This window comes from Microtus pennsylvanicus, chromosome 10 (assembly GCF_037038515.1).
Source record: "Microtus pennsylvanicus isolate mMicPen1 chromosome 10, mMicPen1.hap1, whole genome shotgun sequence".
Taxonomy (NCBI): domain Eukaryota; kingdom Metazoa; phylum Chordata; class Mammalia; order Rodentia; family Cricetidae; genus Microtus; species Microtus pennsylvanicus.
In genome coordinates, this window is record NC_134588.1 from 44,797,900 (window position 1) to 44,822,955 (window position 25,056).

A 25,056-nucleotide genomic window follows, 5' to 3' on the forward strand; every position below is an offset into this window, starting at 1 on the left:
GGAGAGTGCCAATGCTCTAACATGTGAGATGGGGAAAAATTAAAGCAACATCTTCCAAACAACTTCCATCTGATTAGTTTTGATCTGTAAACCCACACTATTTAATACACAGTAGTCTTTTCCATTATCAGTAATGATAATCGGCCTAGAATAATTCATATCTCTCATAGTTATTCAGTGAATAAACACTGCTGTGCTGTGGGGTAATTGAAGAGACATTAAGAGCCCATTCGAGTTCCGTAATTCCACTGTGTCTTCCTTAATCACAAAAATGCCGTCAGGAACTGTGAATACACAAGAAGCATCTTGCTGGCTTACAAAAACACACTCATGTAGGAAGCAACTCACATGTGTTCATGTATTCAAACCTCTGATCCATCCAGCAGGGATGGAGATTTTTTTGTTTTAATTTCCCCTTTCTGTGTTTTACCATCAGGGAATCTGATCACTGAATGCATTCATTACATAGTTCCAAGGGACGAATTACATCATGCAACTCAAAGTTTTAGTCACTACTGACAATAGGTACCAGAGGCACCTAAATTTATCAAACCTTTTGGCTGTTTTTCTATTTGGTAGAGAGTAGGAGTTGGGTGAGCCAGCTGTTTCTATAAATAGAGCGGGTTGTTGTGAGGCTGTATCCTGTTTGGAAATGATCTCATCTACTATGTCCGTTGGTAGTTAGCAATTTTCTACCACACCAAGCAGTCCTGCTATGGATTGGGCATTGGGGGGAAGCCCTCAAGTTAAGCTGCACCAACTCCTCACTGGCCGTCAGGAGGTCTGTAAGACACTGCCACAGTCTTAAACTTGAGTCAAACAATTGACACAAGGACTTGTCACAAGTCACTTATTTCCTCTTTAATCCATGAGGTGAGCTGTGTACTGATGGACCAGAGCTTCCTTTATTGATATTGATATAGAACAGGTCCCTTTTAAGTGATGTTTGAACTTTACTGGGTGTACAGTGGTTATTTGTTCTTTCTGCCTCTGTACCCACTGGGATAAGCAACTGCCCCTTAAACCCCGAGTTTCCCTGATCCATAAGGTAGACACTTGCCAGTCACCCATGGCCACTGAGCCCTTGAAGTGTCCAGACTGAGATAGTCTGGACATGTGAAAGTTACATCAGATCCCAGAGGCTTGATGCTAAACAAGGACGTGAGGAGACAGCTCCTTGATAACTCTGTACTGTTAACCAGGCATTTGTCTCTGTTTCAAAAGAGCAGAAGGAGCAACTAAGAAAGGGTTTATTTTGTTCATGATTTTAGTCCATCATGGCTAGGCGGCTAGGAGGGAGGACAGCTCACATTATGACATCCAGGAAGCCTGGAGAGCGCATGCCAGTGTGTGCCATCTGTGTGTGTGCCTTTTCTTTATTCCGTGTGGGACCCTGGTCTATGGGATTAGTGCTGCTCACATTTAGGGTGGGTCATCCCCCTTAGTTAACCGTGTCTGGAAATGGCCTCATAGATACACGGAGAGGTGTCATTTGTGAGCTTCCCAAGCATATTCAAGTCAGTCAAGGTCACAGTCAAGATTAAAAACAGTGGGGCTAGAAAGTTGAGATGGCTGTGGTCAAGAGCACCCGTTGTTCTTACTGAGGACCCATCCGCATGTTGTTTCAGTCATCCAAACTCCAACTCCAGGGCATCTGATGCCCTTTCCTGACCACAACAGGTACCAGACACACACAGTGCACACACATACATGCTGATAAAACATCCACACACACACAAAGTTAAATAAATCCAAATTAATTAATTAGCTAATTAATTTAATTAAACATTATTTACTGCCCTAGATATTTGGTGTATTAGTGCAATGTGTTATTAAAGTTAACTTTTACCTGTTTTATTTTTGGTGTGACTACTAATAAATTTAAAATGGAATATGTAGTTTCCATTATCGGTCTATTGAATGACAGTAGACTAAAATCTCTTTTGCTTTTCCATTTCCCCTGTTAGTTCCTACAAGAAGTCTTTTCTATTATTGATTTTATTGAGCTCTACATTTTTTTCTGCTCCCCTCCCTGCCTCTCCCCTTCAACCCTCTCCCATGGTCCCCATGCTCCCAATTAACTCAGGAGATCTTGTCTTTTTCTACTTCCCATGTAGATTAGATCTATGTATGTCTCTCTTAGGGTCCTCATTGTTGTCTAGGTTCTCTGATAATTGTCTTTCTGGGTCTGGGTTACCTCACTCAATATGATGTTTTCTAGATCCATCCATTTGCCTGCAAATTTCAAGATGTCATTATTTTTTTCTGCTGTAAGGTCTGGAGCAGCAAGCAGAGAGCTCATTTTTTTTTCTTTTTTCAAGACAGGGTTTCTCTGTAGCTTTGGGGCTTGTTTTGGAACTAGCTCTTGTAGACCAGGCTGACCTCGAACTCACAGAGATCCGCCTGCCTCTGCCTCCGAGTGGTGGGATTAAAGGTGTGCGCCACCATTGCCTGGCATCCTACAGGAAGTCTTTAGACCAAGTATTTGTTATCGTCTGCAGTCTGGAGAAGTGTGTGCGAGTATGCGTGTGTGTGTGTGTGTGTGTGTGTGTGTGTGTGTGTGTGTGTGAGCACACGTGTGTGCACGCGCGCATGTGAACATGAAAGGTGAGCAAAAGCAGTATGGGTAGCGAAAGGACAAAGGAGGGGAAAAGAAGCAAGTTGTATGGGCATTGGTCTAAGATGCCACCTAACTGTCAGTTTAAGCAAAGAACAAAGAAGAATCGCTAAACACAGATTGGCTTCCCATAGGGCGGATTTGCTCTTTGCTTTAAAGTAAGTAGGGCCCCTGGAATACAGAGTCAACAGCCTTCAAATGTAAACACGCACACACACACACACACACACACACACAGCTCCAGCATAGACCCAAGCAGGAAGTTTTAAGAATTAGGCATCTCTATCCTTAGTTAACATGAATGAACAAAGACTGACCTATATTCTAGTTGATAGCCTTGATTTGAACAAAGTGCATTTGGTTCTATAGCATTTTATTAATGAGAAAATTCTGGTGAGATAGCTTGTCTTACGGTTATATGTAACTATATATGACAGTTTTTCTGAAGAACTGTATATATAATTTTATAAAATTCAGCGTTTTGAGTGGGTGTTAAATGACTTCCATCAGGCAGTCTATATCTTGCAAAGGAAAAAGAAAAAGGGGCATTTAAGCACCAAGCGCGTGTGACTAAGTCAATGATTTAATGCCGTTATGTGTCAGTTTTGCTCTAACCTCAGGGTGGAGCATAAAGTAGCAAACCAAAATATTTTCACTGTTTTATGGGTTCATTTAATTAGACTGCCATTTGATGAGCTCAGAGAGGGAAATAACATGAGTGGAGAGGAAGAGGACACAAACCGCCCAATGGAAGCATTGCAAAGGCACACCAGTCATGGTACACATCCTTCTGGCTATACTGGTGACTTCCAACAGCCCATAGACAGATGACTTTGGGGGGTGGGCAAGAGGGTGAGGAAAGAGAGGGGGCATGTGGCCTTGAGTCTAGACCTTTCTGTCCCCAATAAGAATATAGTCATGGAAATCACTGTAGATTTGATAACAAACTAACTGGCCTTTTAGAGGCTTAGCCAGGCTCTCATTTGAAATTAGACCCACAGAAGCAAAGCAACTTGTCTCGAGCCCCACGGTAGAAGCAGCAGTCACTATGACACTATAAAATCAGGGTACCATATAAGTACCCTAGGCAGACCCTAGAATGTGCTCATGGGCCTGCTTTTAGAATCTAAGGGGCAAAGTGCCGTGGGACTGTGTTGACTCTGGAGATATAAAGACAGCTCATGGTCATGCAGATAAGTAAATGTATGTCTGTATGTATGTATAATCACTACCACCATTGTCATCGTGGTTTTTTTTTTTTGAGACAGGTCCCCAGCTAGCCCAGACTGGCTTAGAGTCACTGCATAGCCCACCCTGGCCTCCCGTTCTCAGCAGCCTTCTGCCCTCAGCCTCCTGAGGGTGCCTAGCATATTTTAAATGTTTTTTTTAAAAATCAACATGTATCTTCAAAAAGTATGGTTAATATAGTTTATAAATATTAAGTCCAGAATAAAACTCCTCGTAACTCTTTTTGTTTCTTACTTTTCTCCTTCCAGCCACTGTACGTACATTTTACATCGCTAAATCAGGATGGGTCTGTAACTTTATAACTTTTGCAGTTCAGACAATCCTAGACTCTTTTTCCACGGCCTTCCTAGCTGAACTCTTCCCTTTAGCCGTCCCATTGCAGCCAGGAATTTTATCTTGTAAACTTGCTGTCCGCTAGCTATTTAACAAGAAAGACATCTTTGCCCTTTCCTGAAAATAACTGTTATCGCCTCCAGTTTTCACAAGTCATACAGCTGAGCCCGAGTGTAAAGTCGTACTAAGTGGCTGCTTTGCGAGACAACGCATACTGATACCGGGTCCCAGGCCCTCAAAAACCCCAATAGCAAAATGCTTGCCAAGTGTCTTTTGGCTTAAAGCAGTTATGAAAATTGGTATGCTGTGTTGGATCAGCTAACCCAGAAATTAAACATGAACTGCTCCTCGTCATGGGTCGGGAATGTAGACTCTATTTTTATTGGTTCATGATTGCTGGGGTTCCCGTTATTTTTAAATGTCCTGGTCCCTAAGAACTTAAACCCTATGGAGTTTACTGCCCCTCAAAACCTAAGGAGGGCACCATGAAATTAACCCACATTGTCAGGTTCCTAGGCAGGGCAGGTGATGGGTTTCCAGGCGCTAGGGGCTATCGCTCGTTCATTTTTCTTAGGAGGAAAGGAGAGTATGGGTCCATTGAATTTTTCAGGTCTTTGAGAGAAAGTCATAAATAAGAAAAGTGAGATATATTACCCTAGATAAGGCAAGCCATAGTTACACGTTTTCAGTAAGGTTAGGTCCATTTTGAAATTGAGGCTATATCAGTCTAGAAATTCGTTGTCTGCCTGTTATTTTGATTCTCACTTGATGGCCTGATAGAATGAGTTATTTATTACTGTGACCCTGGGCAGTGATATAAATTTCTTTGCTTCTCGGATTTTCCCATTTTTTTACCTAGAATGATTATATCCGGCTTGCCTGCCTCATGAGGTTGCTATGGGAATCAAATGAGATGTTGTAGACTGTAAAATTTGGTAAGTTCAAGGTAGACGCAGCTATTCATCACTGGTAATGACGATGCTTGGAATACCGCCAGACAGCACCACAAGACTGTGCTGGACCCTGTCCCGCGTCAGGGTAGGGTTTGATGAAGTGGTGCCGATTCAGGCCAGCGATTCGTTCTCTGGAGTCAACCTGGTTCAGTCCCTATACTGCCTGCTTCTGCTTGTGAAAAGTGTGCTCCCACGGGTGTGGCTAAGACTTCAGTGTTCTTGGTTCACAGGGGAAGGCTGTCCATAGCATCAGTCGGGAAGACTCCCTCTGACATCCCCTTGCTATGGTAATATCTTAAGCTAAGTTTGTAAGTAGCCATTTCCAGGAACCAGATAAAGTTCTAATAAGAATAAAGACCAGACTATGGCAGGGAGGGTATCTTCCCTGTTTATTTAAAAACACAAGCATGCATGACATTTCATCCAGGCTGTGTGCTAAAGGTTTGCCTGCACGGAGTTAGACACACCACTTTTCCACAATGTCACAGAGAAGCAAATGACTCGGTTTCTGTGGTTGGGGCAGAAAGGCAACCTGGGTGTGTGTATCAACCACACCTGCCTGAAAAACATTTGCTGGTAGACACTTTCAAAGTCACCTTTTCAAAACAGAATGAGATCACTGACATTTGGTTTGCTGAGGTTTGGGGCTGTCCTTCTCCTGAGGGGCATTTCAGCAGTCTCTGCGCGAGTCTTTGTCAGAGCCTCGAGTGCCAGTTTTGAACTTGGTGCCTCAGGACGCAAACTTACTCACATGGCCATCTACGTTTGTCCAGAGAAAGTCATTGATTCCGTCATTAGCCTCTTGGCTTCGTGCCATCCAGGTAGTCAGGTCACATGGTGTGATAAATGAACTCCCAGACATGGAAAACATTCCAATGTATCTCACCTTCAGACAGCAGCAGACTTTGTGGAATTCAGAAAGAGGAAACCAATGACAGCAGCCTTATTCTTGGATGAGGGCGGACGTGGGTCATTTTTATATTTTAAGGCTTTGAAAAAATAAAGTAAAAACGAAGGGTATTGAGATCATTTATCCTAGAGAAGTGTGTCATATACGGGATAGTGGCCACATAGCTACTGCACTCACAGAAAGAGAGAATGAAATTAACCAGGATTATATGCGGGATTTGTGTCCAGTCAGTGGCTGCGTCTGAAAAGAGGGGGAAAGAGGGTCATGGGTTACTGTTTTCCTGTATATTCTCAGATAAATCTTCATCCTTGTATCATTTTTAAATATTACTTTGGTAACTATAAGTTTTCATTTGTATTAAGTGGATGAACATCTGACAAAAAGAATATTTTTTAATCTGCTGATTAATGTAGCATTTCCCCTCTGTATGCTGTAAATATGTTTTATTGCCATTGGTTAATAAAGAAGCTACTTTCAGCCAATGACTTAACAGAATATAGCCAGGCTGGAAAAGATCTATCGAGAGAGTAGGCAGAGTCATGGGGATGCGATGGAGCCTCCCCTGGAGGAGAAAAATGCCTGTGCACCAGTACCGGTGAACCATGAGCCTCATGGTAAATATAAAATAATAGAAATGGGTTAATTTAAAAGATATAAGAGCTAGCTAGCAATATGCCTAAGTGATTGGCCAAGTAGTGTTTCAATTAATATAGTTTTTGTGTGCTTATTTTGGGTCTGTGCGGCTGGGAAATGAACGAGCAGCCTCCACCAATATGCTGATGACAGGGGAACAAGGTAATCAAGACCCTAAATATTCAAGCATCAGAATTTTCTATACCTATGTCTTCTGTGTATTCCTGTCTCCCATATGTGTCTGTAAACCACCAGGGTAACAGAATCACTCTGGCTCCAATCCCAGACCTGCTGGACCACAACTGGGAATTATTATCCACCGGTCCTTCTGATGTGTGAGAATCACACACACTGCAATGCTGCAGCAGGAAGATTCTTTAAGAGTGTCGCTGAGCTGCAGCATGAGTGAGCTTTACCTAGATGCATATTCAATGTGCAAACTCTTGGCTCCACCCCAGGTCCACCAAGTCAGAACCTGTGGAAGTAGGGTGTTCAGCAATCTATTGGACAAGTCATCTTGGACACATTGATGCTTACTGACAACTGGGAGGTGCTGGGGTAGATAGAGCTCTATCCCTTTTGTGGCTCTTTACAGCATTAAGCGCAGGTGGGGGGCTCCTTAAGACAGTCTCATTATTGGCATCTCTAGGGTTTTGTCTGTAACCATGCAATCTCAGATTAGAAGGAAACTTGCAGGAGATTTAATCTAATACTCCCTCAACCGTCTTAATCCCTCTGTTCTCTCCTTCCTCTTTCTTTGATCATTTGATTAATCCTGTGCACTGGGGATTGAGGAAGCTGAGATTAATACAAACAGCAGCCCTTATCTTCCCAGAGCTTACTGGATAACAGAGACATATCCGACATGATCATACTAGCTATAAAATGATAATTGCTATGATAGGGAGACTTCAGAGGATTTACTAAAGGGATCCAAGCAAGTCTTCTACAAAGTAACTCAGCCATGACAGAGCATTTTCCCGTTGGAGAACTTTTGACATCCTACTGGAACCTGGTTCACTAAAGATCAGTTTAGATGTTAGAAAGTCATTCCTTCGTTGGATTAGAGTCAGCCACTCTCTATGTATTATTGCTGCCCTAACTCCGATCTGAATCTACATGGAACAAGGCCAGAGTTCTTATTTTTTAGTAATTTCTCTTTATTTTATGTGCATTGGTGTTTTGCCTGCATGTATGTTTATGTGAGGATGCCAGATACCCTGGATATGTAGGTACAGTTGTGAGCTGCCATGGGGCTGCTGGGAATTGAACTCAGAACCTGTGTCCTCCAGAAGAGCAGCCAGTGCTCTTAACCACTGAGCCATCTCTCCAGCCCAAAGTTCTTACAGCAAATCTTTACGGTCGCCAGGATTACTTCCTTCTCTATTTCTCTCTCCAAGACTGTGTGAGATTCTGCATTCTTTTTCAAATTCAGTCAAATTCAGAAATACTCTGCCTTTCCCCCCCTTTATTTAAAAAACATGTACAACCTATTTTTGGGTGCTCTCTCAGGAGAGATAGTCTAGAATGATAAGCGTGGAAGAGCAAATCTCAGAATCAACCGATGACTTTGCTGTAACCCCCAGGGCTGGAGCCCAGCTTCCCTCGCTTTGTGGGTGACTGGTTAGATCTCACACTCAGCTCACACTGACCTCACAGGCACACAGAAACCCAGGCTTGGGGGCAGCCTTCAAGTTTTGTGCTTTACAAATGACTTACCTTAAGTGGCAGAATAGTGTGCACCTGAGGATAAGATTTCATCTGCTTGTGGGATGTTCAAATGCACATTATATGTTGTTTATATACATAACACATATAAAAGAAATAAAAAATTAGAATTTCACAGAAAGAATCTACTCACGAGTCTTTTGTTGTGAACCTGCAATGTGTGGGGCACATGCCATATAATCTTATGGTCGTGTTTTTGGAGCAAGTTCTAAATTCATTTGTCCATATTATATTTGATTTTAGATTCAGATTCTGTAACCAGCAAACGTTGGAGACCTTGGAGTCAAAAACTTTCTCCATTTTGGTCTTTATATCCTCAGGGCCTACCCCAGTTTGCAGTGTGTCAATAGGTAAATAAGGTTATATAGATAGATGTATACATTTCCAAGGAAGCGACCATGCATTAAGGTACTCTACAGATTCCCCTCTATGACGTCAGTAACCTCAGCTCTTTAACAAGCACTCATCACTTATTTAACTGGTTTTGCTGGGTCCATTTGCATTATTAGCCAACCTGAACTTCTTTGGAGCACCAATCAAAATCATGGAAGCCGTTGGTAAGGGCCTTGCTAAGATCTAGACGTAGGACGTCTTCAACGGTCTTCTAATTGGTCAATCTGAAAAGCTTCTCTGAAGGAAATGAGGCCAGTCTGCCTTCACTTATTCTAAAGGCCACCGTTTCCTTTTCTCTGGTGATAGTCTTTTAGGTTTTATTGACAAGTTAAGAATTCATGAGATGACTGGTCATGGCTCATCTATGTGGTTTTCTTCTGTGTGGTAAAAAGTTTCCTCAAAACAATTGTTCTTCAACTAGACTTTTTTTTTTTTTTACATTTGTTACGAAGGGCTCCACCTCCTCTGAGGGAGTTCTTAGGCTTTTGTATTCTTACCTAGGGCAGTTGACACTGGACTTCTGAGGTGTGTACATATATTCCTGGCATGTTCATCTTCTATGCCTAATGGGTCCATGCCCACTGACTAGCACACACTTGATGTGAGTAATAGACTTATATTTTAGTCTAATAGTCTTCTAAGGTGTATTGCAGGGATGCCTGGTAATTTAGCAGTTTTCTTCTCAGTACCCGGGGTTAACCCCTATAACGTAATAATGGGTGTTTTTTTTTTTTTAAGGCTAGTCATATATAAATAGTTTCCGTTAGAGTGGACTTCAGTGAATTAGGAAATTTGTATTTATTTTGCTTTAATTTTAGTAATATAAGATCATGGTCTATTTAGACCTTGATTAGATCAGTTGTAAAGTGAAGAGTTTAGGCTAGATCCCCCCCCCCCCCACCGCCATATAATCAAAGCCCTGAATTCTATGATTCTAAACTTTGCAATGAAAGGCTCCTTGAAAATAATTTCAAACATTAAACTATGATGTGTGTACATGCACACACACACATACGCACACATGAGGGGGGTTGAAATACATGTAACATTAGTGAAAACTGAATGAGAAATTTGAGTTGCATCCACATCAATTTCATGTTATGATAATCAAAAATGTTTCTTGGGGGATGGAAACTGGGTAAGGAATATTCAAGGGTCTTTCTTTATTATTCATACATATATAAACATAATATATATGATATAGGATATGTGTTGCATAATAGTATGAGAATCCAGAATTACCTCAAAGTGGTTTTGAGGCATTAAATCATGAAGTATTGGTAAAGTATCTTGAGGTGAGTGACTTATCCATGCTCTAACCCTGAAACTCGGTTCCTAACCTTTTGTAATGTGGAGATTTTATTAAATGGTTTCTAATCCACCGCAGTGACTCAGTAGAACTTGGTCATCTCCGCTACATTTTTTGTTCTAGAGAAAACACCAGGACAAACATCCTCCCTGGAGCTGGCAGAGGAGGGCACTATGAGCTGGCCCTGAGGACAGTTTAGAAGTGTCTGTGGTAGGCAGAACTGCAGCAGCCCTGGGGAGTAACACTGTTACATAACTTGCCCAAATCGCTAGGCAGATCAGTTAACAGGACTTGGTGTAGGTTAGCCTTCATCTAGAAGAACTGGGCAACTTCCAAGCCCAGCTCTGGCACAGCAGCCAGAGTTACAGTATACAGAGACTCCACAGGCCTGGGAGCTTTGGGCTTTCGGTTCACTCAGGCATGTTATAAATCTGTACAAGTGGAAAAAAACAAAAAATGATGTCTCTCTGGCTGGCCCCGGAATAACTGTCCCCAGGAGGCCTAGGAAAACACAGTTTCCCTTGCAAAATTCTTAATCATCTCTCTCAAATATGAGTTTTCCATGCAGCTGCATGGATGAGGGCCTCGGCAGAGACCAAGAAGAGCTGGACTTCCTAGACACTTCTTGGTCCTGGGGGATACTGAGTGTTGAATGAATGGCTACAATGTGTCTCCCACATGTCTCGGAAAATGCTTACAGTTTCCCAGGGTTTGTCTGTGCCCCTGACTTTAGGAAACTTTCTTCCCCCAGGGAATTGGATAGAAACAAAAAGGGCAACTCTAGCAAATTTTCTGGTTCTTGGATGAAAGGGGGTATGAGGCAGAACTGCGATTTTTCAATGGTTTGGTAAGTGGGCTGATCACAGCAAGTTGTCGCTTAACATGGCTAAGCTTTAAAGGCTGTCCTAAAGTCAAAAAGCAGAAGTACAAGTTAGCAGACGCTTAGGCTGACAAGCGTTTCATATGAAAAACATTTATGGATTTTATTGGATTTCAAAAAAAGGCATGAGTCACCCGGACACTGTAGCTGCGTTAAAGAAGCCAGAAAGGGCGCAGGAGACTATCTTATGTATTGAGTGAGTTCTAGAGCCAAGAGGATGAGGAATTAAGAGTGGATCACCAAGGAGAAAAAAGGGTTAGATTAAAGAGATCCAACTTCTTTAAAGAGCGGCTGAAGGAAAATCAGCCCCCTCAGAGGATGCCTGAGATTTAACCCCACCATATGGACAAGGAGAAATGACAATTAATTTACTCTGTAAGAGGAAAATTGGGTTGTATGGCAGTGGGGCTGCACGGAAACGTAATGGCTCCAAAGAAGGAGAAAATTTAAATTTTAGAATAATTAGAGCAGTTCAGAAGCAGAAAGAATCGTTTCATTAAACTGGGAGCTTTCTGTCACTAGAGCTGTTCGAGCCAAGGCCAAGAGAGCACTGTTCGGACATTCCGAACGTTCTCTGCACTGAGCTAAAGCTCCCGGTCGGTGACCAGTAAGATCACTCCTGACTCACAAAATCTGTCATTCAAGTGTGAATGCCAAGGCCACGCAGGATGTATCAGCTCTTGACTAATACTCTGACCAGCTGTGTGACCTTCAGCTAGGGAAGTACCGCCCCGTCAATTTCTTCATCCGGCTTTAAGAAATGCCTAAGTTGCTCTCCCTGGTACATGTGGCCTTTTGTATAGTCTTACAGCACATGGGAAAAGGGAATTCTGGCCTACTTGCTTTCCTGCAGAGGGAAGGCTTCACGGAAGAGCCCAAACCACTGATGCTGGAGGCCACGGTGCGGTGCTAAACTCCCTGGCCCCTCATTGGCAGGAGTGAGGGCAGCTGCTCAGCTGCAATGTTTTCCCTTGAGAACAGGATGCTGATCGAGTTGGGAAATGTGCTTTCTCTCAAACACCTGTACTGACTTCAGCTTTGCCTCTTGAAACAACCAGAGAGAGACGAAGGTCATTTTACAACTGCGCTGCACAGCTGTCTTTCTCTGTTTGCTTAGTGAACTAGCGATTGCCTTTTGAGTTTTGACCAGAACAGACACTCACAGAGAAACTTACTCTGTGGCGGATTTCCCCTCTAAGTTCTTCATAAATTAATTTGTTTAATTTGCTTAAAAGTCTAAAATCTAACGACAAATGGCAACATAGATCTTTTCCTGACTACAGAAAGAGGAAAGTTAAAATTTTATTTGTCCTAATGATGAGAGCTCTCTATTTCCTAAATTCCACTGTTGACCAACTGTGGCTTCTTTTGTAACCATTTTGTCCCTTATCCCGTTCTCCTCTAAGGAGAAGGTGTGCCATTCCCAGACCATTGCATGCTTGCTTTCTGACATTTCTTCTTTGGCTTTTTTTTTTTCTAAAGCTAATATCATTGTCTCCAAATCCTATTTTCTTCCATTTCCCCCCAAAAACCTTTAGCAGTATCCTCACCAGAATACATGTCAGTTTGTTTTGGTGTAGACATAGAAGGCCATGGACAGGTTATAAAGTATCTCCTGCAGTTACCGAGGTCAGCGGGGGAAGAAGTAAGAGAAGTCAGATTGCTTGTCACTGAGGGATCCAAACCTCTGTTCCTTGGCCATTCTCCCCTGATCCAAATACAGAGTCACTTTTTCTCCCCATCTCTTTGTTTCCTTAGGTTGAAAATGAAAACAGCTGTTAAAAAAAAGAGCCCATGAGTCATCTTGAGTCTCCACATGATAATTACAGTTTCCATCTCGCTCCATCCAGTCCTTCCCAGTGTGCTGAGCCCCGGGTCACATCCCCCTGTGGGGAGAGCACCGCTGCTGGCATTGGCAATTGTATTGGACGACCTTAATGTTCATTTTCTAATCCTCTGAGGTTAAACACTGAATGAGTTGCCAAGCCAAGAAAAATAACAAGAAAGAAGATACTTCAATTTGAAAACTTGATTTGTGGGGCAGGCCACTTTTTCAGTTTTCCCCTTTGAGCAAAACTCTGTGTTGATGTTAAGAGATGTTGGTTCCTTGTCCGTGATTTTGAAGGTGTCCCTCCTAGGCTTCGTGGCACCCTGACTATGACTTCTTTAACTCTTGTAGATACTGTGCCCTGAGCTGTGTTTCTTCTTTTAAGTGCCTAGTGCTTTATAATGTAGTAAACCAATCTCAAAGGAAGGTAATCCACACTGTCAGTTGGTTGCTACCTGCCAGGGCAGACTGATTGTCTTAAGTTATGCCCAGTCCCTATAACAACAATTTATGACTGAGTAATTCTGCTAATCTAGAACTCTGTCTGCAGTGAGCCAGCTGCCTTCATTTTAATAGCACCAATACTTGACGATGATAGATTATATATAGACTGTGGTTTCTAGCAAGAGAGCTGTATGCCATTTTGGTAGTGGAAGCTTCCCCTTTAACCTCCCTCCACTTCCCCATTGTTGTAGGAGTGGATTTCTTTAAGATTTGATTAGGTGTGTGTGTGTGTGTGTGTGTGTGTGTGTTGGGCATAAAGCTTATCAGATTTAGAACCAATGCCTGCGCCGGACAGTGGTGGCTCACGCATTTAATCCCAGCACTCGGGAGGCAGAGGCAGGTGGATCTCTGTGAGTTCGAGACCAGCCTGGTCTACAGAGCTAGTTCCAGGACAGGCTCCAAACCCACAGAGAAACGCTGTCTCAAAAAACCAAATATATATATATGAACCAATGCCTGCTAAGTGAACTCTACCATTGAGTTGCACTCCCAAGAGTGCCTGTTTAGACTATTTTTTATTTTAATTACATTTATTGATGGAATGATTGATTGTGTGTATGTATGTGTGCCATGACAGGGGTCAGAAGCTAACTTGTAGGAGTTGGGTCTTTCCTTCTACCCTGTATGTCCCAGGGATTGAACTCAAGTCATCAAGCTTGGTGGCTGTCTTAGTTAGAGTTTCCATTGCTGTAAAGAGACACCATGACCACGGCAGCTCTCAGAAAGGAAAAACATTAAATTGTGGTAGCTCACTTACAGTTCAGAGGTTTAGTCCATTATCATCAAGGTGGGACATGGCAGCTGGGAGTGTGGCAGCTTGCAGGCACACACGGTGCTGGAGAGAGAGCTGAGAGTTCTTACATCTTGACTCATAGGCAAGAGGAAGTGGTCCTGAGACCCTGGACGTGGTTTGGGTATATTTGAGACCTCAAAGCCTGCCTTCACAGTGACACACTTCCTCTAGCAAGGCCGTATCTGCTCCAACAAGGCCACACCTCCTAATAGGGCCAGGCCTTTTGGAGGTCGTTTTCTTTCAAACTACAGCAGTGGCAAACACCTTTATCCTCTGAGCCATCTTGCTGGTTCATGATTCTTTTTAAAGTCCATTTCCCACATCAAAATTGCTACAATTCTGTTACCATTTCCTCCTCCAAGATCTGGTTTTAGCTGGTGTGGTGACACATGCCTGTAATTCTAGCACCCAGGAGTCTGGGACAGAATTGTGAGTTCCAAGTGTGCCTGGTCTATAGAGTACTTAATCAAATCCTAAGAAAAACAAAACAAACAAACAAAAAGCAAAAATATCAAAACCAAACCAAACCACAAACCACAAGCTAGTTTTAGGTGCTGGGAAGGAGGACACATAGCGTGGCTTAAGGAATTTCCAGAAGGTTATTAAGTCCCAGCTCCATACTTTGAATCCCACCATTGGTCAATCATTCCTTTCTGGTGAGATATTATTTCTAAGACATAACACCATTAAAATGTAGTATTTGTTGGGCGGTGGTGGTGCATGCCTTTAATCCCAGCACTCGGGAGGCAGAGGCAGGTGGATCTTTGTGAGTTCTAGGCCAGCCTGGTCTACAGAGCAAATTCCAGGATAACCAGGGCTACACAGAGAAACCCTGTCTCAAAAAGAAAGAAAGAAAGAAAGAAAGAAAGAAAGAAAGAAAGAAAGAAAGAAAGGCCATATCTTTTTGAGGGACAAGCTCATCAAGTTTGGACGGGTAATGTGATGATTAGAAGCAGACTGAAAGTCAGGTACCCTCCCCAGCTCTACCTGGATCCTCCACTCGCTGCCTGTGTGACCTCCAGCAGTTTATTCAGCTTTCTGTGCCTTGTCAGCCTCCTCCGTCAAAGGAGGCGATAACAATGCTCTCCTCTGGGATTTCTGTCAGTTCTCAATGAAATAGGTGATGTGCTTAAATAAATAGTACCGTGCTATGTGTCATCAATTATCATTTTAATTTGCATAAATTAGCATTCTATATAGACATGCTTTTGACAGAAAGGGCTGATGTCAGCTCACAGAGAAATTGGACTTTAGCTTGAGTTCAGATGTACCACTAATGGATTGTTCGTGTGATAGGCTTGTTTAATGGTGGCACTCACTGGGTGCCTGGGGAAAGCATTTGAGGTGAGGGAGGGAGAGAGAGAGAGGTGGGGGAAGGTGATGGTGGTTCTGAGCACTTCGCTCAGTAAGTGATGAAATTACTGGTGTGGATGACAAGTAAGCAGTGATATGTATATACATATGTGTGTGTGTGTGTGTGTGTATATATATATATATATATATATACATACATACCTACCTACACAAATGGACTCCTAATGAACTACTTGCTTAGTTTTCTGTGTTCTCATAGTTTTGTGACTTATAATAGAAATGTTATATAGAAAATGTTACTTCCTTTTACTTGAAGAACCACAGACAAATGCAAAGCCTCCTTTCTCTTTATTAAACACCCCTTTCTTTCTTTTAGATTATATGAAGCAGACGACATTTGAAGCCCAAGCCTTTTTAGAAGCCGTGCAGTTCTTCCGGCAGGAGAAGGGTCACTATGGCTCGTGGGAGATGATCACTGGGGATGAAGTCCAGGTAATGTGGGCCTCAGATCCTCTGTCTGTATTGGAGGAGATCAGGGCCATTCAACACATGATCTGCAGAAAGCTGCATGGATAGAACGTGGTTCCCAAAACACTTCCCTCAGTTATCTGAAAGCATCTTGTCACTAAGCCATTGGGTACCTAATATGCAGACCAGCAGAGCTGGCATTCAGCCCACAACACTTCCGCTGGGTCAGTAAATGTGCAAAGTCAGACATTTGTGCACAGTGATGGATGTGTTTCTGGTTGTTTGAAGTTGAGCTGAAGGCTTCTTGTCTCTCTCTGTTGAATATATATATATATATATATATATATATATATATATATATATATATATATCCACACAATGTTTGATGTTGGGTTGTAGATGCTGCAGTAGAGAGAGATGCTCACCAAGATGCTAAGTCTTCATTTTCCAAAGGAGCAGTGGGGTTCGGCCTTCTTGGAAAAGACTGACACCCAGCTAGCTCACTCCAGTTACACAAGGTTAATAGGGGCTGGGCTACCAAAGTCATCTTGCCCTTGCTGCCCTTGAGAGCAGACAGCCCCCCACAAATATCAGTCCCTTTTGTTCGTGGGGAGCCATAATCAAAAGTAAGAACTCCAGATCTGCCAGGAGTGTCTTAGGACCAAGGCCGGTGCAGCTGCAAGCTCTCACGTACACCAAGTGCAGATTCTCCCCAGACGCAGCAGTTCTTCAAGGTTTAAACAGCTCCAAAGACAATTTCTCAGCCTCTACTGATTAATCCAAACATAGCAGAGGCTTTGCTGAAACATCTCTCTCAAAGCCAGATACAAGGTCTTTCCTGTCCATTTCACTTCAGGGCAGACATAAGGCTTTCCTTTGCTCTTCAGTCCACCCACACGTGTATTTGTGTATTCCCAACCTGAGGACACTTTAGAGTTTCTAACAGTCCTTAGTCTCTGATACTTTGCAGAAGTGCATCCATGGACAACTTTGAGAAGTTGAGATTTACAATACTTTATGCCCCAAAGAAAACCCAGAGTGTAAGAAGTAGAAGCATTTGCTACTGACTAGCCTAGCAAATAGACAACACATTTAGCTAGCAGAGAGCTCTGCATTAAAATGCTCTGTGTGGTACTTCATAATGTTCAGATCCTCGGTCTGTTCATCTTGAGGAGTGGGAAGGGAAGCTTGGGCAAGGGAACTGGGAGGCACGGAACAGCCAAGGGACCCGCACAGTGTTGTGCACACAGTAACTTAACTGAGTGCCCGCTCCATGCCAGGTATTATGCTGGGGGCTTGTGGCTCAGAGCTCACATGAGAGAATGGTCCTGCCTGTGCAGATGATGGTCTCAGGGTTAAATGTGAGTGGACAGATGGCAAAGGAAGGCTGTCCTCTGCCCCACCCAGGAGCCTAACACTAACCATGGAGCTAGACCGGCTATCATCGCCTGAGCTGGGGCTACGCCACTCGCTTCCTGTCTTCCTTCACTCACAGTCTTAATCACGTGTCAGTTCACATTCCTTTATCCTGAAAACAAATACTTAATAGATCTTTTCCGGGGTTTAGTATTTCAGGGTTATGTGTGTATGTGTGTTTTCTGTCTACTTTTTCCTTTAGGCTAACGTGTGTGTGTGTGTGTGTGTGTGTGTATATGTGTGTGTGTATGTGTGTGTTTATGTGTGTGTGTTTTCTGTCTACTTCTTCCTTTAGGCTAACGTGCTACGTGCTATATAAGGTGCAAGAGAGCTGAACGACCCTTTATATGTCGTTCTTGTCATAGTAATAACTCACGCGAGCATGGCAGACCTACATGGTGATGGTTATTTTAGGCAAAGGTCCAGGCAGAGCTGTGTCTCAGAATAGCATGCCTGGCAGGCTGTTAGGTATTTGTATTTGTATGCTGGTAAAAACATCAACATATTTTCTACTTGTCAGTACGAGCTGTGAGCACTGTCAAATGAAATCCCAAGAGAAAGCAACCTGCAAAATTGTCAGGTAGCTGCAGGGACCAGGTGTATTTATTATTTACCTTTAAATTAGCCAGGTAGGGGAGCCGGGTTCGTGATTCCCACAGAGCTGTCTGGTTGTACGACCAGAAAATGTCCCACACTGAGGTGTTGCCGTTCCTCCGAGTCTGGTCATTATTCAGATGGCCATGAGTGTGACCCTCTAGGTAGACACACTCATCTACAGTCCTTCAGTAACACAGGGCCAAGAGTCCAGTCAGACACAGGCCCTGCCCTCAGAAGGGGCTTCCTCCTTTCTTAGACTCGCCCCTCCTCACAGCTTTCAATCTGACAGGAAGCAGGGTGGCATGGCCGTCCGTGAGCGTGCTCTGGTTGTTTGGGGGCACGGTGGTGTGACTGTTTGGGGGCACAGTGGTGTGACCGTCCATGAGTGCGCTCCGGTTGTTTGGGGGCACAGTGGTGTGACTGTCCATGAGTGCGCTCCGGTTGTTTGGGGGCACGGTGGTGTGTCTGTTTGGGGGCACAGTGGTGTGGCCATCCATGAGTGCGTTCTGGTTGTTTTGGGGCACAGTGGTGTGGCCATCCGTGAGTGCGCTCTGGTTGTTTGGGGGCACGGTGGTGTGGCTGTCCATGAGTGGTTTGGGCTTTGTTGTTATTGTTTGGGGATAGAGTCTCAGCATGTACCTCAGGCTGACCTCAAACTCTTGCCTTACCCAACTCAGCTTCCTTAGTCACATATTGGAGGCATCCACCACCATGCCCTGCCTGGTTGTTCATTTCGATTAATCTGATGGCATATTTGGTTTCCTGTATGTGTGATGAAATTTTAATCTCCACGTCCCAGCAGTTAAAATTTCCAACCATCTTCTCTCCTTTTCAAAATATAAGATTATGAAAATTAAAACAGTGCATTTTATTTGATGGGGAGGTCAGAGAACTTTTATTATTTTGTTTATTATAACTAGTTACTTTCCCTCAAAAAGCCCACAGACTCAGGACATTGCTTATGGAGAGTGGCCAGGTCAGGTCACCCTGAATGGACAGGAGAGGGACAAAGTAGTGTCAGGATGGAGCTGGTGTGAGGGGATGAGGAGGGTACTGCGGGATGAGTATGGTCGGGTCTCCGCACCACAGGCACTACCAGCTTTAGGGCTATTCCCAACCCCTACCCACTCACCACCCTCGTTAGCTTCTCTTCCCCCTCTTTTTTATTTTCCCAGGCATATTTTCTTTTTAAGTCCCTAAGTTGTAAAATAGGAGCAAATTTCTTGGAACATTGTGTGGGAAAGACCAGAAAACTGCAAGCCCACCCAAATGGAATGTCGGTTTTCTTTGGCCTTTGTGTATAACATTTGTGTCTTCTCAAATCTATTCACACTCATGCTCAAAATCAATCCAGTTTCTGAAGAAGGACAAACTAGGGTAATTGTGATTCTTGCATCTAAGACTTTGCAACCGTGATGTCATTTCTCATTAAGTTTTGCTTTCGTCTCCGTCCCTCTTAGCTCTCTCTCCTCATGCCAGACTCGGTAACTCTTGGGCATAGGTTCCAAACTAGAACTTACTCGCTCGGGGTGGGACCTGCATACCAGGAGTTACCCATTGAATTGAATTGCTGAACATGCTGATTTCCATGATATTTTCATATGTCAAGTTTCTTATAATTTCCTCAAAAAAAAAAAAGGCATGATGTGGGGAGGATTCATCTCTTAGCCACAGAGAGTGGTTAAGAGAGGCAAACACAAGTCCCTCAGTGAATTTTCAAGGCCTGTGAAAGCCCTGTCTCTGTATCTTCATCGCTTAGGTAGATCCACACTGCAGCAGACCGGAGCCCGTCAGGCTGTATAAAGCCAGCAGCTTCTTTCCCAGGAGTCCAAGGGCCCAGGGGAGCAGCCTGCTTGTCCCTCAGTCCAGCAAGTTCTACCCTGCCTTAATGCAGCGCTGGAGAAAGACCATGTCCAGTGAGCCTTGTGAGGGTGTCCATTGCCTTATGGCTGGCCAGTGAGCACAGAGAGAACTTCCTTACTTCCCAATGTATTGACTTTTTATGAGAAGGGGGAGGTCAGTTGTTTGGGATGAATATCACTTCCACTTCAGAGACCAGACGTCTCGAGCGATCATGTGCCCTGCTGCCTGCTGCCCTTCCCAGCAATGCCCTCCCTCCTAGCAGACATTGTCTGCAGGCTGCTCTTGCAGCTGAGCTCTGATCCTGAGAAGACTCCTGGTTAAGTCTGAGCAGCAGAGACACCCCAAGTCAGCTCTGGGAGCAGAGAAGGAAGGGTGGGGACCTCATGAGTGGATTGTGGAGTACCTCTCAGATCCAAGGAGCAGGGGCCTTGATCAGCACAGAACTTTAGGATAGATTTGGAAACATTCCTGCCAAGCACTCTGAAAACTCTTGATGTCCCCTTAATTATGCTTAGCCCACAAATGTCAAATTGTTTCATAGTATTTGGTGCTAATTTATCTTCTATTGCTCTCCTAGCGGGGTCCAGAGATCTTAATGGTACTTTTCATAAACAGTCATGATATGCCAGCTCGTACATGGACAAGTAAAAGCCTGTAGCAACTTCCCCGCTCCCTTCTTCGGTGGATGACTGTAACAGAAAGCTGCCACTAAAACACAGTGTTGTCTTCATTCCGTCAACAGGGAAGGCTTAAGGGTTGGTGCTTCACAGTTAGTGTGTGGCAGAGCGCATTCCCACTAGCCAACCTTGGTTTTCAGGAAAGGACAGGGAAATGGCAGAATTATCCACCTGATAGCCTACATCCGAGAGAAGGAGCCAGCTGCTTGCTCTCGTAAGGGATTCCACCTTCTCGGCATTGCTGCAAAGTTGACATACCAGTAGCCAGTTTGAGGGGTCAGGTTTTAACAGGTCTCTGGGTTCCATGACATTAAATACAGAAAGCAGAGTGGGAGAAGAGAGCAAAGAAAGAATTTTAGCTCTTTTATGCCTTAGACATTAGCCCAGATGGCTCTATGTCCCTGGAAGGAAATCCCTTCTCCTGGGAACCAAGAGACAGTCCTTCCAAAATATAAAGCAAAAATCTTTCTCCCATAGCCATGCAGCCTGGGAGACATTTGTTAAGGACGTATGCCCCTCCCCTTTAAAACACAGTGAAACAATGAAATGTTCTGTTGCTTAACAATGTGAACTTAATTAAAGACAAGTGAACCAATTCTGATGCTTTGTCTTGGTTGTTTTGAGACAGGATCTCACCATGTAGCTCACACTGACCTGGGGATGTTCAGTCCTCCTCTCTCAACCTCTTAAGCACTGGGATTATAGGCACGTGCAACCACATCTAGCAATACGTCCTTTCACAAATCATACTTCAAAGTAGGCATTGCCCACGTATATACACACACACACCACACACACACACACACACACACACACACACACACACACACACACTGGTATCTACAATGCCTTCAGCTCTCTGCACCTGGTCTGTGTTGACATCTCTGGTTCTCTGGTTCCCACTGTCCATTTCTGTTTTCACCAGCTTCATCTTCTCCCTTATCTCTTTGGTACATTCTCTTTCTTCTTTCCAGGGTCCCTTTAGGCTCTATCTCTTCGGAGAAGGTTTAGCCAACCACCTTGAAGAGCTTCTCTAGTTTCGTCCATTACCTCGGCTCTATCTCCCCACTCACCCCCTCTAGCTCTTTCCTTGGGCATGCTAGCAGTAAATGGCCAACACAAGGGCTGGACTGGGCAGTGCAGTGCGAGCCAGTTGTTGCTTCTTCTTTACTCTGTCCCTCCCTTCTTTGTGTAAGGGTGGAAAGCGTGTGTGGGAAGAGTAGGGGTAAGGAGAATGAGACAGGAGGCTTGAGAAAGAGTGGTAATCCTGGAAGACCATCAGTCTTAGGCCATCACAATCAAACTTGAGTCTCCTGTTTAAGGATGACTTATCTGTCATTAAAAGCTCCCTCTCAACTCTTAAAAACTGTGATAGGGATGCTGAAGGGTTCACAGCTGTTGGATTCTGAAATCTTAGGGGTGGGGAAGGACGCGGTTTTCTTTAAGAATCCAGACACTGGGAGTTTGACCATGCTTCGGTGAGTATATGGGTAATACAAAATGGACTTGGTATTTTTTTTCCTTTGGTATTGGTATTTTTTCTTTGTTTTTCTTTTTTTGGGGGGGGGGTGGAGAAGGTCACAAAAACTGGGAAGTGAATGGGATCAGTGTGCATTATGTGAAACTCCCAAATAATCACTAAAAATATTATGTTGGGAAAAAAAGAAGCTCTCTTCTCATTCTAAATGCATGAGGTCCTTTTAGCACGAACATGGAGTTTGAATTTGAGGAAAATGTTCTTCCCTTTGAGATAACAGGAATAGAGACACTTCTGTTCCCTGTGAATGTTGAAGAATATTCGCCTCTGAACTTGTGAACCCAGATTTCATGCGCTTATCATGTGCACAGCCTTAAGTCCCATGCCCAGCATCAACACTCATATTCTTTCAGTCCTCATTCCCCCGCCTCTGAGCCTGTGTAGCCCAGGGGTGCTGTCATGAGACCTCTAGCTGGCCTTCATCCACTGATGTCCTGCGGCCTCCTTTACCCTGCAGGTCCTGAGTAACCTGGTGATGGAGGAGCTCCTGCCGACCCTTCAGACCGATCTGCTGCCTAAACTGAAAGGGAAAAAGAATGACAGGAAGCGGGCCTGGTTTGGGGTAAGCGGCCATGTTGCTTTGCAACTGTGCTATCAAGGAGAACATTCCCATCTCTTTACTTTTTCGGGCATGTGGGGTTTTAAAATAACTCCTTCCTAGGTAGAAAAATGTCTACCTTGAGCCTGCTCAGTCTCACTGACATAAGAACTAATCTAAACAGAGTTGAACTTGAAGCTTGAATGTGTGCTCCGTTTTGTTTACGTGTGAGTCTGTGCTGGGCCTGCTTCCCTCCCTTCTGTAGCTCCTTTAGTCACGGGTCATGTGCTGCTCCGTGTTACAGCTCCTGGAGGAGGCCTATGGTCTGGTTCAGCACCAAGTGTCGGAAGGATTAAGCGCCTTGAAGGAGGAGTGCAGAGCCCTGACAAAGGGCCTGGAAGGGACCATCCGCTCAGACATGGACCAGATTGTCAACTCAAAGAACTTCCTAACTGGGAAGATCAGAGGTTGGTGGAGTAACCCCCTGCTGGTCCAAATAAATGAGCCATCCCCTCGGAGAAGCACAGAGAGGGAATGTGTTGACCCTCTGTTCCCAGGGCTCTCCCATCTATGGATTCCATCAATCACAGGCCGGAAATGCCCAGGGGAAAATGTCTGCAGTGATCAAGTGCAGACTTCCCTGTTGTTCCCAACACAACTGTGGCATCTGCATTGTATTCAATATCGTAAACCAAAGATGACTTAAGGCTTAAGAGGTATATGGTTGGATGTGCAAGGTTCTAGTGAAAGACTGTGTCTTTTGATAGCAGGAATTCTCGTGTCCCAGGATTTGGGGTCCTAGAACCAGTTGCCCTCAGATAGTACACCTGGCTTCAGAGAAGGATTAAGTGGAGGGAACTGAGGGGAGACAATAGTCGCTATAGTAGGACTTGCTGTCATATTATTAAGGACCCTCATCTCACCCTGGATGTTTTGTAGACTCAAGGTGGAGGGAATTTGCTTCCTGCCTGGTGATGGGTGCCTGTGTATCGTGGTAAAGAATGTAATTTTCTTTGAGAGAAAAGCCTCCAATTTTTGCTTAAGGTTGGTCAATCTGTATCTGTGATCCCAAGTCAGTGTACGTACTAGCCAGTCGAGTGTTGTTGAAGGTAGCACTTGGCTTCTGTTTAACTTAGTCTCCTAATCTGCAATTGGAAGGGCTGACGAGAGTGTGCCTGGCAAACTGCGGTCTTCAAGCTGGGCATGGTCCCTCTTGTTTTCGTAAATGACGTCATATTGAACACAGTCGTGCTCTTCCATGAGTTCACAGCCTAAGCTGCTTCATGTGGCCACATCAGAGAACTGAGCTGTTGGAACCTTAAGTCAGAGCTGGGACTGCAGAGCCACAGATCTCTATTGTCCAGCCCTTGGCAGGAAACGGCTGGCCCTCCCCACACAAAGGCCTTCAGTAGCCTTGGCAGGATCTGTAGGGTAGGCAAGATCTGCAGTTCCATAGTCTTTCTGAGTCCTGAGCCCTATGTGCAGAGCGTGCCTAAAGTTTCTGTGAAGGGAGGGAGTGTAAGCCTCTCGGTGATTGTTCCTTCATAGTGGCGGCTCCGGATAATCGGTGAGCAGATGATTGCTCACATGCTGAACGTTTGCTAAGTGCCTTCTGAGCTAGCCGTGGAGCTTGAGATCCTGTGCTCCCACGGTGGTCTGTCTACCAGGGGTGTTGTCTGCCCTGCAGATTAGCTTCTTCATACCACAGCCCAGCATGCTTCAAAGCTCTTAGATGCTTCCTCCTGCAAGGAGGTAAGAAGAGACTTCACTGTACAAGTGTGTCGTGTTTAGGGGCCTGTTTCTGCATTGCCTCCAAAGCCAGGTACAGATTAGCATCAGGGTGATTTCTGTTTGATATTGTCCAGCCTCACAGCCGATATAGTGGGAGTGTATGTTGCAATTCCATGTATACCTAAAACTGCCAAAATTCGGTTCTCTCAGACCCATCCGGGCCTAACTACCCAGACTGAAATTAGACCAGAGCCCTTTACCCAATCCTCTGGAGCTTCCAGAGTAGCTCTTGTTCCCTAAAATAACTCTTGCAAGGAAGTAATGGGCAACCCTTTTCTAAAACAAAGTTCAGGGGGGTACAGTGGCTCATTGGGAATTCAGACAGCTACATGGGGATCCCTGGGAATTCAGGCAGGTCCAGCGGGCTCCCTGGGAATTCAGGCAGCTACAGAGGGCTCACTGGTAATCTTTCACATTCAGGAGGCCATGGTCAGGAGGATGGTGAGTTCCAGGCTGGAAAAGAAAGTGTGGCATTGCAAAGAAAGAAAGAGGAAAGAGGGGAAGGAGGAAGAAAGGCAGAGAGGAAGGAAAACATAGCAGAGGGATTTTAACCCAGCCTCAGCTTCTCTACCTTTAAAACAAAGAAGGAAGCCAGCTGCATCAGTGAAGGGTGTTAGATTTTGGGAAAGCTTGGGGACAATTAAGCAGTTGTCTTAGTGTTCTAGTGTTGTGAAGAGACACCATGACCACAGCAACTCTTATAAAAGAGAGCATTCAATTGGGGTT

General features: G+C 44.3%; 1 protein-coding gene across 1 annotated transcript in view; it reads left to right on the top strand.

Moving 5' to 3' along the window:
• Positions 1 to 25,056, top strand: part of Niban1 (niban apoptosis regulator 1) — a 158,282-nt gene that overhangs the window by 95,915 nt on the left and 37,311 nt on the right. The window contains exons 6-8 of the mRNA XM_075988216.1: positions 15,820 to 15,935; positions 22,459 to 22,563; positions 22,844 to 23,006. Of these exons, the coding sequence (XP_075844331.1) occupies positions 15,820 to 15,935; positions 22,459 to 22,563; positions 22,844 to 23,006 (384 nt within the window). The remainder of the gene's footprint in view (positions 1 to 15,819; positions 15,936 to 22,458; positions 22,564 to 22,843; positions 23,007 to 25,056) is intronic.